Source organism: Hypomesus transpacificus, chromosome 9, assembly GCF_021917145.1.
Source record: "Hypomesus transpacificus isolate Combined female chromosome 9, fHypTra1, whole genome shotgun sequence".
NCBI classification, from domain to species: domain Eukaryota; kingdom Metazoa; phylum Chordata; class Actinopteri; order Osmeriformes; family Osmeridae; genus Hypomesus; species Hypomesus transpacificus.
The window spans coordinates 9,385,902-9,400,441 of record NC_061068.1 but is presented as its reverse complement, the minus strand read 5'-3'; the positions used below and the strand labels follow the sequence as shown (position 1 = coordinate 9,400,441).

At 47.2% G+C, this 14,540-nt stretch overlaps 2 protein-coding genes across 2 annotated transcripts; one reads left to right on the top strand and one right to left on the bottom strand.

The window, feature by feature from the left end:
* Nucleotides 1-24: 24 nt before the first annotated feature.
* On the bottom strand, nucleotides 25-4,903 carry ruvbl1 (RuvB-like AAA ATPase 1). Its single transcript, XM_047024677.1, has 11 exons — nucleotides 4,600-4,903; nucleotides 4,033-4,119; nucleotides 3,776-3,908; nucleotides 2,749-2,900; nucleotides 2,379-2,468; nucleotides 1,515-1,664; nucleotides 1,346-1,409; nucleotides 1,030-1,228; nucleotides 845-947; nucleotides 663-754; nucleotides 25-557 (listed from the first exon to the last, which is right to left on the bottom strand). Exons 1-11 carry the CDS (start codon nucleotides 4,738-4,740, stop codon nucleotides 398-400), a joined length of 1,371 nt encoding a protein of 456 aa, XP_046880633.1. The 5' UTR covers nucleotides 4,741-4,903; the 3' UTR covers nucleotides 25-397.
* Nucleotides 4,904-5,288: 385 nt separating this feature from the next.
* On the top strand, nucleotides 5,289-14,263 carry eefsec (eukaryotic elongation factor, selenocysteine-tRNA-specific). The gene is given in 8 exon segments (XM_047026388.1): nucleotides 5,289-5,846; nucleotides 7,108-7,315; nucleotides 7,417-7,513; nucleotides 7,946-8,110; nucleotides 8,936-9,574; nucleotides 11,590-11,746; nucleotides 13,681-13,742; nucleotides 13,744-14,263. Coding segments are annotated over 8 exon segments (1,743 nt in total). The 5' UTR covers nucleotides 5,289-5,551; the 3' UTR covers nucleotides 13,864-14,263.
* Nucleotides 14,264-14,540: the final 277 nt, after the last annotated feature.

Here is a 14,540-nt window from a genome sequence, read left to right as displayed (position 1 = left end):
TGCACATATAACAAATACTCAAGATTACAAATGTAAAAAATGCTCTCTTTACTCATGTTACACAAAACAAGTATATTTATAACACCAACATTTCGCAGTTTAATCCCTTGACAGTAATGCAAGTCTAAGTAGCTAATACAAAGTGAAGTTTAACAATGTGTTTTATGGCAGCCCACATGTAATATCTTGGATGTGTCAAATTATATCCCAATATTGAACAATTTATGTCAACAAGGCACAGCTGGGAGAACTTACCAACTGGCATTTTACACCAATGAAAGGGAGAACAAAACAAAATCATATGGAAATAATGGGTATCAAAGGGAAGGCTATTCATTTTAAATAAATGTCACAACTAGTGAGCAGTGAAAACATGCCACTGAAGAGATTCCACAGGTCATTTCATATATTTATGCTGCTGGTCCTGGAGGATCTTTGCAGAGGACTTGGCATCATAGAAGAGCTCATTGATCTCCTCAATCTGCTCCCTCTCCACACCTTCCTTACCCTGAACACGCCCCAGAAGATTGGCAGGGGTCATCAGCTGCACTGCATACCTGGGACATGAGAGGTCAGAGGTCAGTACGCACACAAAGCTGTGCGACATGCATGCACACACAGGATACACACACAGGTAACATGTAGGTCTGCATCAGATATACCTGAGGGTGGTCTTGTTGCCGATCTCTGCCAAGTGGCTGAGTGCTTCATCGCTGATATTAATTCCCTCAGTTTGAGCACGGATCTTGATGATCTACAGGAAAAGAAATCTAAGTGATATGTCCAAATAATATGCTGACACTAAACCCAGCAATGTGACACACACACACACACACACACACACCTGCTTCATCTCTTGCAGGGTGTAAAGCATGGTACGGATGATCATAACTCTGTCCAACAGGTCCAGAGGAATCCCATGAGGAGAGCTGATGTCTTCTGTCCCCCTGAACACCAAGCAGAAAAGAGATGGTCAAATACAGCCAAATACAATGACTCAATGATGCGTCTCTATGACAACACACATACCTTATGAGGCAGTTGCCCCTGTTGGATGCAAAGACTACAATGGGGGCGATGGTGCTCTCGAGAGCTCGGTGGAGGTAAGTGAAACACTCGATGTCAAGCATGTGGACCTCGTCTACAAACAGCACCCCAGGGACCAGCTCAGCCACCCCCTGGTCAATGTACCGGTTCACCACTTTGTTGATCTCAGTACGGAGCTTATCTGGGAGGAGAGAGCCAATCAGGCGCCAGGGATCAGGTCAGGAAGCCAAGTGTAGTTACGTGGCAGAGTCCTGTGGTGTGATATTAGACAGAGGTCGTTCTTAAAAAAGGCCTTTACCTGTGATTTCTGTCTTCTTGGGCTTCATCAGTTGTCCCATCATGGACAAGATGTCCTGGCCTCCCTGAGGAAACAATTTAAATAACTATATGTGTGTATGAAACTATAGAAAAATCAATGTTTGCATTAGAAGCACAGGTGAGGTCGAGGCATGCCAGTGGATGTGTACCTGGGGTCGAGCGTTTGCAATGTCCAGGTCATGTAAAGTAACATCTTGAATGATCTCTTTCTTCTTGTGTACATCGCCTTTGGGCAGCGGTACATACTCCTCTGCCTCAAGGTCAAACTCGGTCGCGAAGGTGTCACAACGACCTTGTCTCTGCAATCACACAAGAGGGAGGAAAGGGTTAAAAAGAGCACAGAGATGTCAACTGCCATCCTGTCAGGAAAAATGATGGCGGTCTGATAACCTTGGAATGGGACAAAAAAAAGAAAAAAAAGGGAAGGGGGAGGGAGGGAGAGCAGGTGTGTTAGTACAGTCTGTGCCAGCTGAAGTAGGAGGAGAGGGCAAGGGGCAGAGGGATGAAAGCATGTGTGAAGGGGGCTCCTTAAGGGGGCTGTCAACAGCAACAAATGTAGCCCCACTGCCCCCTAAGCCCACCTGCACTGATTAAAGCAGCCCTCGACACACGGTCAACACAGGCCACGAGGCCCTGTGCTGGAACAGAGGAATTGAAGGGAGGGGGGAGAGATTGAAAGATAAAGGTGGAATAGGGACGCGCTGTGGAGGGCTGCAGGAATGAGGGAGCGTACAGTAGAAAGATGAAACACAGCCGTCACGGAGGGCTGATGGAGATGAAACAGAGCTGGTACGAAGGACTGAGAAGGACAGGCACAGGACAAAGAACTCGTTATCTGAAAAGTGTACTGGAACTGGAAGAGTACACAGTCCATATGCCTATGCCCACATAATGCAACTCAAGTTCCTAAGCAATTTTTCTATGTCAGTGTGTGTGTGTCTGTGTGTATCACAAAGACGTACATAGTTGCATACTTGAATGCGTGTGTGCGTTTGACAGTGGTGCAGGGGTACCTTGACAGCTCCGCTGTTGGCCTCTATGTAGATGACATCTCCCACCTCCACTCGCTCCTTCTGGAGGCTCTCATAGATACTGGGATCCAGCTACAGAACACCATTAGGGCTGGGTTATTGGCAAGGACCTCAGGATATCATATGTATCTCCATACATTGGGTCACAAAATGATATTACCACAATACATTATACAAATGTACAATGTATGCACAATACTATACAAAATCTTGATGCAAAACTACTGTAGAAAAATACTACTGATACTGAGCTAAACTGGGTATTGTATGACAAGATTAGTTTAACCAGTCGCCTATATTTTAAGCTTCAACCCTCACTTAATGATGACAACTGTATATGCCCCAGACTGACCTTGAGTTGCTTCGTGCCCTTGCCCGTCTTCAGGCCAATGATGACATGGCTGATGGTCTTTCCGTAGCCTCCCATTGGGTTCTCTGTCTCACAGGGGGTCAGCTCCGTCACTTCGCCCTCATATACCTCCTTGGTCTCCTTGATACGCAGGCCTACAGGAGGCCATAGCACACACATGATAGCATATAGAAGTTGACTATAATACGCATTCTCTCTATGTAACATGACCACACGGTAGCTCTTGTTTGGGATACTCTTGCCTCTGAGTACGAGTGGGCCACAGGTGGTGTGTCAGGCCTGGTCCTGGTCTGGTGGGGGGTGAGTCATGCTCTAGAGGGGGAGGTTGTCATTCAGGCTGCTCTTATCAGACGGCGTGTTGACATCCTGAGAATGTACCCCACTCCCTCCCTCTAACACGCACCTATTCTCTCCTGGGGGTGGGGCAAGAGTGTTGATGACCGACCCTGTCAACCCAAGCTCCATTTCCTACCCTATGACAGGTAACGTCAACATCCAGACAAACTCCTTCTCCCCCACTCAAGCCTTCCTTCCCAGTGTCAGCAATGACACACAAATCTCCTTTTCCAGCTTACATTTTTTTTTCTTCAGTTTTTGCTTCATTATGTTCGGTTTCGGCCAATAACTCATTTTGGTGCATCCCACATTAAAATATTGCAATTTGAATGATCTCCATGCAGCCCATGTTCCTTGTGTGTGAGAACAGTGTCTCACCTATCGCTTTCCTGAGCAGTGTCTCACCTATCGCTCTCCCGAGCAGTGTCTCACCTATCGCTCTCCCGAGCAGTGTCTCACCTATCGCTCTCCTGAGCAGTGTCTCACCTATCACTTTCCTGAGGTGTCTCACCAATCGCTCTCCTGAGCAGTGTCTCACCTATCGCTCTCCTGAGCAGTGTCTCACCTATCACTTTCCTGAGCAGTGTCTCACCTATCACTTTCCTGAGTAGTGTCTCACCTATCGCTCTCCTGAGCAGTGTCTCACCTATCACTTTCCTGAACAGTGTCTCACCTATCGCTCTCCTGAAGTTCTCCATCAGCACCTCCGTTTTCTTGATCTCAGAAGAGTAAACCTCACTTCCAACCATGGGGCAGAAAGGCACCTTGTTACCCAGCTCCTGTGCCATGGCCAAGGCCATTGCTGTCTGCAATGGAGAGAGTGGGGTGAAGTATTGGGGGAGAAGGTCACGTTAAAATAAAATGCATGTGAGAATCAGGGAACAAATGAGGGACATTGTGAGCAATGAACAATCTGATCTTGTGCAGTACCTTTCCTGTTCCAGGTGGCCCAGCGAGCAACACTGCCCTGCCTGCCATCTTCTTTGAGCGGATCAGTTCCACAATAATACCGCAAGCCTGGTGGCAAAGTGATTATATTATAATTACCGCTTCTACAGTAAGCAAGAACTGCATAGAATAGTTGACCATATGAAGCTAAGGAATAACTTTGAATAACTGTTGACGTTTGTAACAGCTCTAGTGGCACAAACTGAAATGAATTAAGGCACATATGTATAGGGATAAAGGACTACAACTAGGGTTGTAAAATTCCAGTAATTTTCGAAGTTGGAAACTGCACATGCTCAATTGCAGATTAGCCTATAACAGGGAAATTATTTGTTGTTGGGGGGGAAAAAAACATTAGTTTGCATGGCTTCTGCAGAGCTTAATAACGAGCCATTAATTTGAATCGGTGTGCTGGAACAGGGAAAAAACATGCAGGACCGTGGGACCTGAGGACCAGGGTTGAAGACCACTGAACTAGATTATAGCAAACGTTTAACTGATTAGTAGTTCCTAAATTCCCATGGCTAGAGCTAGCTACAGTAACTTTACCTCTCTCGCAGTCTCCTGTCCCACAAGACCTGACGCACTCTGCTTAGCATTGCCGGCCTCGTCTAATCCGAGTCCCTTCACATGACTGTGAGACGCAATGCGCTGAGTTTTCGTGGTGCTTTTTACCTCCTCGATTTTCATGACTTTTCTGAATGTCTATCAACAGAAAGCAGTAGAGATAAATATATTGTACTCAATTGTTCTCCACCGTTGGAATCTGCGCTGAAACTCAAAACTTGTTTGTCGTCATGTGCCTTGTTTGTCGAAATGTGTTGCCATGTGAGTAACGAAAACGAAGGCACTCATAGGAAGTACCGCCTTACTTTTGGTTATAGTATCAACTATTGGCCAGTTTATACCCGGTTCATAAAACCATTGGCTAGAAACGAAGTCATTTTGTGACGATAAAACCGCCTCTTTTACTCTATTTCCGTACGTGTTCACGTATCTTTGACGGTAAGGAAACTGGTCAATTTAATAAAGAGCTACATATGTTCCTAAGTAAATATAAATGTAAAAATGTCCGAAGTATGTATTATCTGGTGTTTATATGAATATTGTATGCTCATCACTTAACCCTTTTGAACTATTTCAAGTTTTATTTACTATTCTATTTGCATTCCTACAACTTTTTTGTTTTATTTAAACCTGTGTTTGTGGCACTGATAAGATGGAACTACTGTTCCGGGTAAAGCTAGAGGACCATTTTTACTGATACTCGGTCGTGAGGGAGAACAGTTGACAGGAGGAAAGTTCCTCCATACAATCAACAGAACCAAAAGGTCTTCAAACTAAGATACAATTTCAGTGAACCAATTTTGGAAAGCTATTTCAGCAGTTGTATGTAATTTAGGCATTACGAAAAGAAAGCTAGTCTAGCCATTGTGTCAGTGACTAATAGTTTAGGGTTCAAGGATCAGGTAGACAGTCAAGCCAAAATTGCGACAGCAGAATGACAGACGTCACTTGTTGCAAAACCACCAAAACGCTGAATTTCAATGTTGGGGTTCTTGGACATGTTGACAGCGGCAAGACCTCACTTGCCAGGTCGCTCAGTAGCACAGCATCAACGGCTGCCTTTGATAAAAACCCGCAGTCCCGAGAGAGGGGCATCACTTTGGACCTCGGATTCTCCTCTTTTACTGTGGACCTCCCGGACCATTTACGGGAAAGCGCCTATGAAAGCTTACAGTTTACCTTAGTGGACTGTCCTGGACATGCGTCTTTAATTCGCACCATCATTGGAGGTAAGATATGACGTACATGGTACCATGGTTCATGGTAAAAGTTCCTGGAGAAAATGTTCTTATCCTTTCTGCATGATGCCACTAGTCTGTGATTCAATACATAGAAGGACAATGTATCTGACAGCCAAGTGCACTGTTACAGTTCATCCTATTGTTGGCTTTAATTTATCTACAGTGTCAGATGGGTGGTATAGGTCGTTGTTTCTGCACTGCATGTGGTTTTATCTTCAAATGAGAAAAGCAACACAGTATTGTTCAGTGCCAAGCCCATCCAGCAGGGGGAGACTCCTTACTACAGGATCAGTCTTCTACACACCCCACTTACCACAAGTGCCTGTTTCACTGAAAGGACAGATGCTATGAGTTTATATATTACTTATTCATGCTATACATATGAATAGACTGTATTACGGATATTTGATCACAGAGCCCTGCTGACATGTTCTTGTCATCTGTCATGCCAGTGTCATGCTCCTCCTCACTCCCCATATGGTTTTCTCTAACTTTTAGTATCTAAAGCTGCAGAAACAAATGCATCTCAGAAATGCTTATTTTCTTTGGTTGCTGTATGTGTGTGATCCACTTAGCAGTTTTCTTTAGATTCAGTTGTCTGACTGACAGTCAGGAACTGACTGACAGAGTATCCTGTGGCTGGGGGTAGGAAGGACTTCACATACGCACCAACAATATGCATTGTACAGTAAAAGGGTTATTGTCAACTCGACAGTTGTTGCTATAGGGAGAAACCAGAGTGGATGGCACATGCTGTAGATTAGTGTGGAAGGATGGTGTGGGGAGTCCGTTTTTAATAAACTTCCTCTCTTGTCCCAAGTGGGGAGAACACAGGAAAGAGAAAGAGCCAAAGAGAGGGACTGAAAAGAGGGGAGCACAGGAAAGAAAGACTGCCAAAGTCAGGGAAAGAAAAGAGGGAGAGGAAAGACAACCAAGTGAGCCCGGGCTCTGGTTTCAGCCCTCTAGGTCAGTTCTCTCTCTCGCTCGCTCGCTCCATTTGGAAACCTCCCACCATTGCTTGAACTTTTTCTCCTGTTATTCTTGGTTGTCTATCTGTTTTCTGTTTTTGGCCATTGGTCTAGAATCTACACGGTTCTGACATACAGTGTAACCTCCAAGAAAAGTTCAGCCTACTTGGGATGCACAAAAATCCTGTTTCGCTTTGACAGTTCTTCTTGGGTTCTAAAGCCGGTTATAGGATAGTGATGGGGCGTCTTTGTGGTGTCTGATTTTGTATTCTTGTTTTAAGGGGCCCAGATTATTGACCTGATGATGCTGGTGGTGGATGTGGTGAAGGGGGTCCAGACTCAGACAGCAGAGTGTCTGCTTGTTGGCGAGCTGACCTGCCCTAGAATGGTGGTCATCCTCAACAAGACTGACCTTCTGCCCCCCAACAAGAGACAGGGCGCCATCGAAAAGATGACCAAGAGACTTCACAAGACCTTGGAGAACACAAGGTGCGCACACGCACACACACAGAAACAGATAACTATACACATTGGATACACTTTGTACATACACACTGTAGGCTAATTCCAACACTTTCCCTGTCGAGCAGTTTCAAAGACTGTCCAGTAATTGCTGTGGCAGCAAGGCCTGGAGGTCCTGAGGCGGCGGACACAGATGAGCCCCAGGGTATCCCTGAGCTCATAGAGGTAAGGACCCAAGGAGGGGCCCCAAAATACTCCTGGATTATTATTCTCTTTGCTCTGTCTAAAGATATAGAAAAACCCATGATAAGGAGGTAAGAATAGCTGATAGATGTGTTTCGCGAGCAACAATGTGTTATTCAGACAAGACAGAGGAAGGCTAGTTTTACTTTATGGCGGCATAGAAGTATACCACATCAGGGGGTCCTACTGACAAATACAGAAAAAACAAGAGACACATTGTCAGACAGGATTTATGAAGCCACAGGATAGACTCAACACTAGATATGGTTCTGGTTAGGACTGGCCTGTGTGTGTGTTAGAATCACACATATGCCCACAGTGACCTTACAATGTTATGACAGCAGTTTTTACTTTTCTTGTTGTTGCTGTGTGTGTGCGCTCGTTTGTGTGTGTGCACGTGCGTGCGTGTCCTAGTTGCTGAAGAGCCAGACATACCTCCCTCACAGAGACCCAGAGGGGGCCCTGCTCATGGCTGTGGACCACTGTTTCTCCATCCGAGGTCAGGGCACGGTTCTGACTGGAACCATCCTGCAGGGGGCGCTGGCTGTCAATGACACTGTGGAGATCCCAGCGCTCAAGGTACAGCCTCAGATAAGGCTCTCACAATGCCACGCATGCCTACAGATCAATGATTCTCGACTACTCTTACCAAGGAATTGTGATCCTGCCGGCCAGTATGTTGAGAAGCACTGAGGATAGAGAGTAGCAGTTTAGAGGGTCACATTTGCGCCATGATGGATTCTTAGTATTGGAAGAAAATGGGTTGGAAAATCAAAAGTTGACTGGAAATGGATGGATGGATAGAGAAAGAGAGGAGGAGGAGGAGAAGGAGGATGGATGGTTATGCAGGACTGGAGTATGTGTCTGTGTATGCTTACAAAGGCAGGCTAGAGGAACTGGGGTGGAGGAATGGAGGAAATGGGATGAAAGGGTGGGGGTAATGGGTGGTTTGGCAGTACAGGAGTTGGCTAATTGACAACAGGTGTAGTCAGTCAGTCATAATACTTGCAGCCCAGGTCACTGTAAATATATACACTCTTATTAAGGCATGGGAGCTTTGTACCAACACGCAGTAATTAGACTAGCAGCCACTTGGTGGCAGCATTAGGCTGAACTGATGTCATGGCTTTGTGATGCTGGGTTTTTATGGAAGGTTTTGTAAATAACGGCACTACAGAATTCATCCACTTCCATAAATGACAATAAGGATGTAATTCTTGTCTTTTATTTTAAGGATTGACATCTGAATGATTCCATGGTGTAGCTTAACATAGCATGTGTGTAAAGTATTATGAAGCGTTTTCTTTGTCAAGGATCAGTTTAATGAAATACCTAATCACCCAGTTGTGGATGTGTGAGTCCAGGCTTGATGATCCCTGCTCTGTGCTCCACTCTGCTCTCCAGGTGACGAAGAAAGTCAAGTCCATCCAAATGTTCAGGAAGCCTGTGTCTGCAGCTATGCAGGGCGACCGGGTGGGGGTGTGTGTGACCCAGTTTGACCCCAAACTCCTGGAGCGGGGGGTGGTGTGCACCCCGGGCTCCCTGCACACCATCCACGCTGCCCTCATCTCAGTCAGGAAGATCGGCTACTACAAAGGCCCCCTCGCTTCCCGGGCCAAGTTCCACATCACCGTGGGCCATGAGACCGTCATGGCCAGGGTCACCTTCTTCGGCCTCCCCCCTGGTCAGACCCCCGCCATGCCCTCCGCCCCTCAGCTGGAGCCTGTCGCCATGGACACACCCTTCTCCTTTGACAGAGATTACTTCCACCAGGAAGAATACATCATTGGCCAGGGGGAGGCGGGAGGGGTGAAGTCGGACCCAGAACAGTGGGCCCTGCTGGAGTTTGAGCGTCCGGTCACATGCCCGTCTCTCTGCTTGGTCATTGGTTCTAAGCTGGACACAGACATCCATGCCAACGCATGTCGACTGGCCTTCCAGGGGAGACTGTTGGAGGGCTTTGAGGAGAAAGGCTATGCTGAGACCACGCTGCCCCGCCTGCGCATCTACAAGACCAAGCAGAAGGAGGGCCAGGTGGAGAGGGTGAGTCTGAGGAACACACAGACATCCACGTCCAATACAAGTGAATTCAACTATTGTAGTCGAATCACACTCTATTGGAGTCTAAACTGAATTTTAGTTTGTTGTTTAGCTTGTACAGTAAGTGGTCTGATACTGTGTCATTCCCCACATCTTGCCCTCGATCCTGTGATTGTGTCACACCTCTGCCCTCTCTTTCACCCCACACACACACACACTTTTTCATTGTCTGTGGTTCTTCTTGTTTGGATGTTTCTCATCGCAGTGGCAATGAAGCATGTTGCTGGGACTGAGCTCCTTTTGTACACACACACACACACGCACACAGGCCAGACTGTGTGTGGGGGCGGTATGCAAGGCCTTAGCGTGTGCTGTGTGCTGTGACACGCATGCGGCCTCCTGACGCCAGAGCTCCCGTCTGGCTGTCAGCTGCTGGCGCTGTTTAGACACACCTGAGTGGCACAGGAATACCCACATGGCCCTCCGCATTCCCCCACCCTGTCCTCCACCCTGTCCTCCACCCTGTCCTCCACCCTGTTCTCTGTACACTCATTCTCTCTCTTGCTCTTGCTTTTTTGTGTTTTAACTCCGTTGTTTAGTCTAAGCTAGAGTCCCACTCTTCCTCTGACAGGGATCACAGCAGGGTTGTACAGGTCAAGGGTTACTCGTGAAGTGTTGCTGGTCTCATACAGCCTGAGTTCTTGACCCTGATGTTGACCTTGCGCTGCGTGTGAGGTCAGACTGGGGTCATGTAGGTACCACCACGTTCACAACCTACAACGATGCAGGAATGCAGCACAACACTCCTCGGCTTAACCTGGATGTAGAACACTTGTCTAGAACTGGTCTCACTATACTGTAATCTATAATACATAGATTTGACCAAACCTTGACTATTTAACCCAGCCCAGAACCAGGAGGTCCTGGTTCCTTCTCCCACATACCAGCCATTTCTATGATGTGACTCTTCTATGATGTGTCTAACATGTGTAGGAACTTGTGCCTGTAGTTTATCAGCAGTCGTGCATCAGTGGAGTTGGAACAGAATGTCATAGAAATAGTACGAGAGAGAGAGGGAGGGAGGGTTTGAAAAAGAAAAGGAACAAGCATAGAGAGAGCTAGATAGAGATAGAGAGAGAGAGAGGCAGACAGATTGGTGCCCTCCCATTATCAGATCAGTGAGAGTCTCTGTGATGGAAAGATTATTACAAATACAAACAAACGAAACAAAAATGCAAGGAGACGAATGAAACGGAAAGACAGACAGACTTCAGGGCTCTAGTCGGGTTGGCCCAGGGGTGATGGAGGTGATGCAGGGACCAGGCTGGTTCTGGGTTGGCCCAGGGGTGATGGAGGTGATGCAGGGACCAGGCTGGGCCTGGGTTGGCCCAGGGGTGATGGAGGTGATGCAGGGACCAGGCTGGGCCTGGGTTGGCCCAGGGGTGATGGAGGTGATGCAGGGACCAGGCTGGGCCTGGGTTGGCCCAGGGGTGATGGAGGTGATGCAGGGACCAGGCTGGGCCTGGGTTGGCCCAGGGGTGATGGAGGTGATGCAGGGACCAGGCTGGGCCTGGGTTGGCCCAGGGGTGATGGAGGTGATGCAGGGACCAGGCTGGGCCTGGGTTGGCCCAGGGGTGATGGAGGTGATGCAGGGACCAGGCTGGGCCTGGGTTGGCCCAGGGGTGATGGAGGTGATGCAGGGACCAGGCTGGGCCTGGGTTGGCCCAGGGGTGATGGAGGTGATGCAGGCTGGGAGCTGCTCTTCTTCCTCCTTGTATCTTGGCGACAGAGTCAGAACGAATGTGAGATCTGGTAGATCAGAGGCTGTAATAAGTAATAAACTATTACCGGTAAGATAAAAAAGAAACACACGTTGACCCCACTGTGCTGAATGAAGATTGCACTGCCTGCAAGGCCTATTGTTTAATAATATGACATGCTCCTTATATTATCTGTTTGTATGTTCTGTTTTACTTATCATCTGCAACCAAGTCAACCACTTATGTTTCCCTGGTCAGGTGACTGATGACTACACTGTGATTGGTCGAAACCTGTTCAAGAAGGAGACCAACCTGCAGATGTTTGTGGGGTTAAAGGTCAAGCTGTCAACGGGTGAGGCCGGGGTCATCGAGGGTGGCTTTGGACAGAGTGGAAAGTTTAAGATCCGGGTACCAGGTAAGGAGGGGTGAAGGTGGCTGTGGACCTGTCTTCTCTTCTTTAGTTTTGTGCTATTTTGCTATATTTCTCCCTCTTTTTTTTTCTTTTCTTTTTTCTTTCTTCCTGCCCCTCTCTTCCTGGGTTTTTGAGGCTCTGTGGTCATTGAGTGAGGATGTGGTAAGGCTGGTGGGCTCAGGATCCAAAGCAGCATTCCCAGAATTCCTCTGGGGGTTGCCTAGGTTCCGGGGGAAGTCTGCTCTTTGTTTGTTTTACCTTCTGTCAGCCCGACCCTCGGATCCACACCGGGCAGGAAGAGAAAACAAAAACATTTAGAAAGAGAACCATACCTACATCCTCCTAACACGTACTGAAGTCATCCTGTCAGCCCGACTGAAACAGTCCCACATAGACCTAAACTGTCTGTTCATACACCCAAACTTTGTCTTTTCTTTATCTCTTCTTCTACACCTCTCTCACTTTTTCCATCCATCTATCCCTCTCTCTCTCTCTTTCTCTCTCTCTCTCTCTCTCTCTCTCTCTCTCTCTCTCTCTCTCTCTCTCTCTCTCTCTCTCTCTCTCTCTCTCTCTCTCTCTCTGTCTCTCCCTCTCTGTCTCTCTCTCTGTCACTCCTCTCATTCTCCTTCAGGGCACATAACCAAAGATAGAGAGAAAGAAGGAGAGAGAGTATTTAGGGCTTAAAATAAAAGCCCTCTTCAACCTCAGCCCCCTTACACAACCCCCCCCCCCCACCCCTGACCTCAGACTCATCCCCACAGCCCTGAGGGCCAGCTGCCTGGCACCGGCCTGTGTCTGAGCTGATAGAAGGAGGAATAGGGCCAAGAAAAAGGAGAGAATGCTATAGAATTCTATACTTTATTCTTGAGTACATTTTTACATTCTGTGCCACGTGGACGGTTCTTTTCTTCAAACAAACATCATGCTACAAAAGCTGACAGTTCTATTGCACTGTACATCAGCCGTGTTCATCAGGTTTTTAATGAAAGGGTAAACGCCCATAGTTAAGATAAGCAGTGTAGACTCTGCTTCTGTGTGTGTGTTTGTGTGTGTGTGTGTGTGTGTGTGTTAAAGAATAATGGGGTAAGACAAGCAGATCAGAGATATCAGTCAAGGCTTTCTTTCTGTCCAGTAACCATAACAACCCTCAGAGTGCATAACCATAATAACCAGCTGGCTGGCGCCATGATGTGACGCTGGTAGGTGAGGTTAGACAATATGGCAGGTTGTGCAGGAAAGATTTCTCACCTCCATGTGAACGTGACCACAAGCAAACAAACAAACACGCACACAGGAGGAATGATATGTTGGCAGGGCTAGAGGTATCTGTGGCATGATTCTAAGTGCCTGAAGACAGACTGACACCAGTGCACTGGAAACGTCAGAGACACCAAGACAGCAACACATCCACCTACGCACAGCACAGCACCCAGCGACCCGGATCCTCCCATAGAACTGAGAAAGTGGACCAGGTTGTGGAGCGTGAAAGCAGATTAGGAGAGGGTGGCGGTGATCCAGCGACAGGGTGAAGGGACAGGAGACTGGACCTAAGTGTCAGGACAAGACCGTGACAGCTTACTAGAACCATGAGGCTAGACTGGGGCTATCAGTAGCAGGATCATGAGGGCAGTGATTCAGTTACGGGTCGTCAGGCCAAACAGGCTCCATCTCCCTTACTCATCCCCCCCCCCCCCAGAGGCCCAGAGGAGAAGAGTACTGTCTGCTGTCAGATCTCAGCACAATAAACTTAGAGCTGGTACTCATGATGTATAGCACTGGCCAACAGTGAGGAAGGGGGCCGGCTCTACGAGACAGATTTATTGAAAGATTGCATAGGATGCTACAAGAAAAATATTATAATATAATAGCTCAATGATTCATCTTCATTTCTAGTCCATCTAATGTTCTTCCTCTGTGTGTCTCTGTCCTGTCCTCAGAGGGTTTAAGCCCAGAGACCAAACAACTCCTGTCTTCTTCCTCTAAGAAGAAAGGAAAGGGGCGGGGCAAAAGGGGAGCCGGTCAAAGAGGAGGAGCCAAAGACAGACTCTCAACCTATCAGCATCCATCTCACTTTCAAAAGATATGTCTTTGACCCCCATAAGAAAATGGTCCAGTCCTGATCTATAGAGCACAGGGCCATAGGATGAAACCACTTTACACAGTGCTGGGTAAGAGAGAAGGGGGATGACTGTATGAACACATCTCCCAATCAGAAAGACATGGAGCTATAGTTTGAATGTTCTGTGTCGTGCTGAGATGCCTAAGCACAGAGATGTTGTTTCTTTGAGAGCCCAGTTATAGTTGAGGTCATAGCAACAATATTTTTTACACACTACATTTTTGTCAAACTTAGAAATTGAGTCAAATTTCGAATATGGTAAATTTCCAGAGAATATCCTGACTTTCGATACAGTTCTGTTCTATATCTTTGATCCTGACCTGCTCTTTCCTTCCACCCTGTCCGATATTTCCCTCTCTCTCTCTCTCTCTCTCTCTCTCTCTCTCTCTCTCTCTCTCTCTCTCTCTCTCTCTCTCTCTCTCTCTCTCTCTCTCTCTCTCTCTCTCTCTCTCTCTCTCTCTCTCTCTCTCTCTCTCTCTCTCTCTCTCTCTCTCTCTCTCTCTCTCTCTCTCTCTCTCTCTAGTTATTTTTGTCTCTCTCTCTCTTCATTTCTTTATTTCAACTGTGCCTTCACTGGCGTGACCACATCAGAATGGGTTGCCAAAGTAATCATCCATTTCCACTAATGTAACACCCGCTGAGTTTAGTGCTCTCCTTCCTCATCGTGCTCTCCAGCTG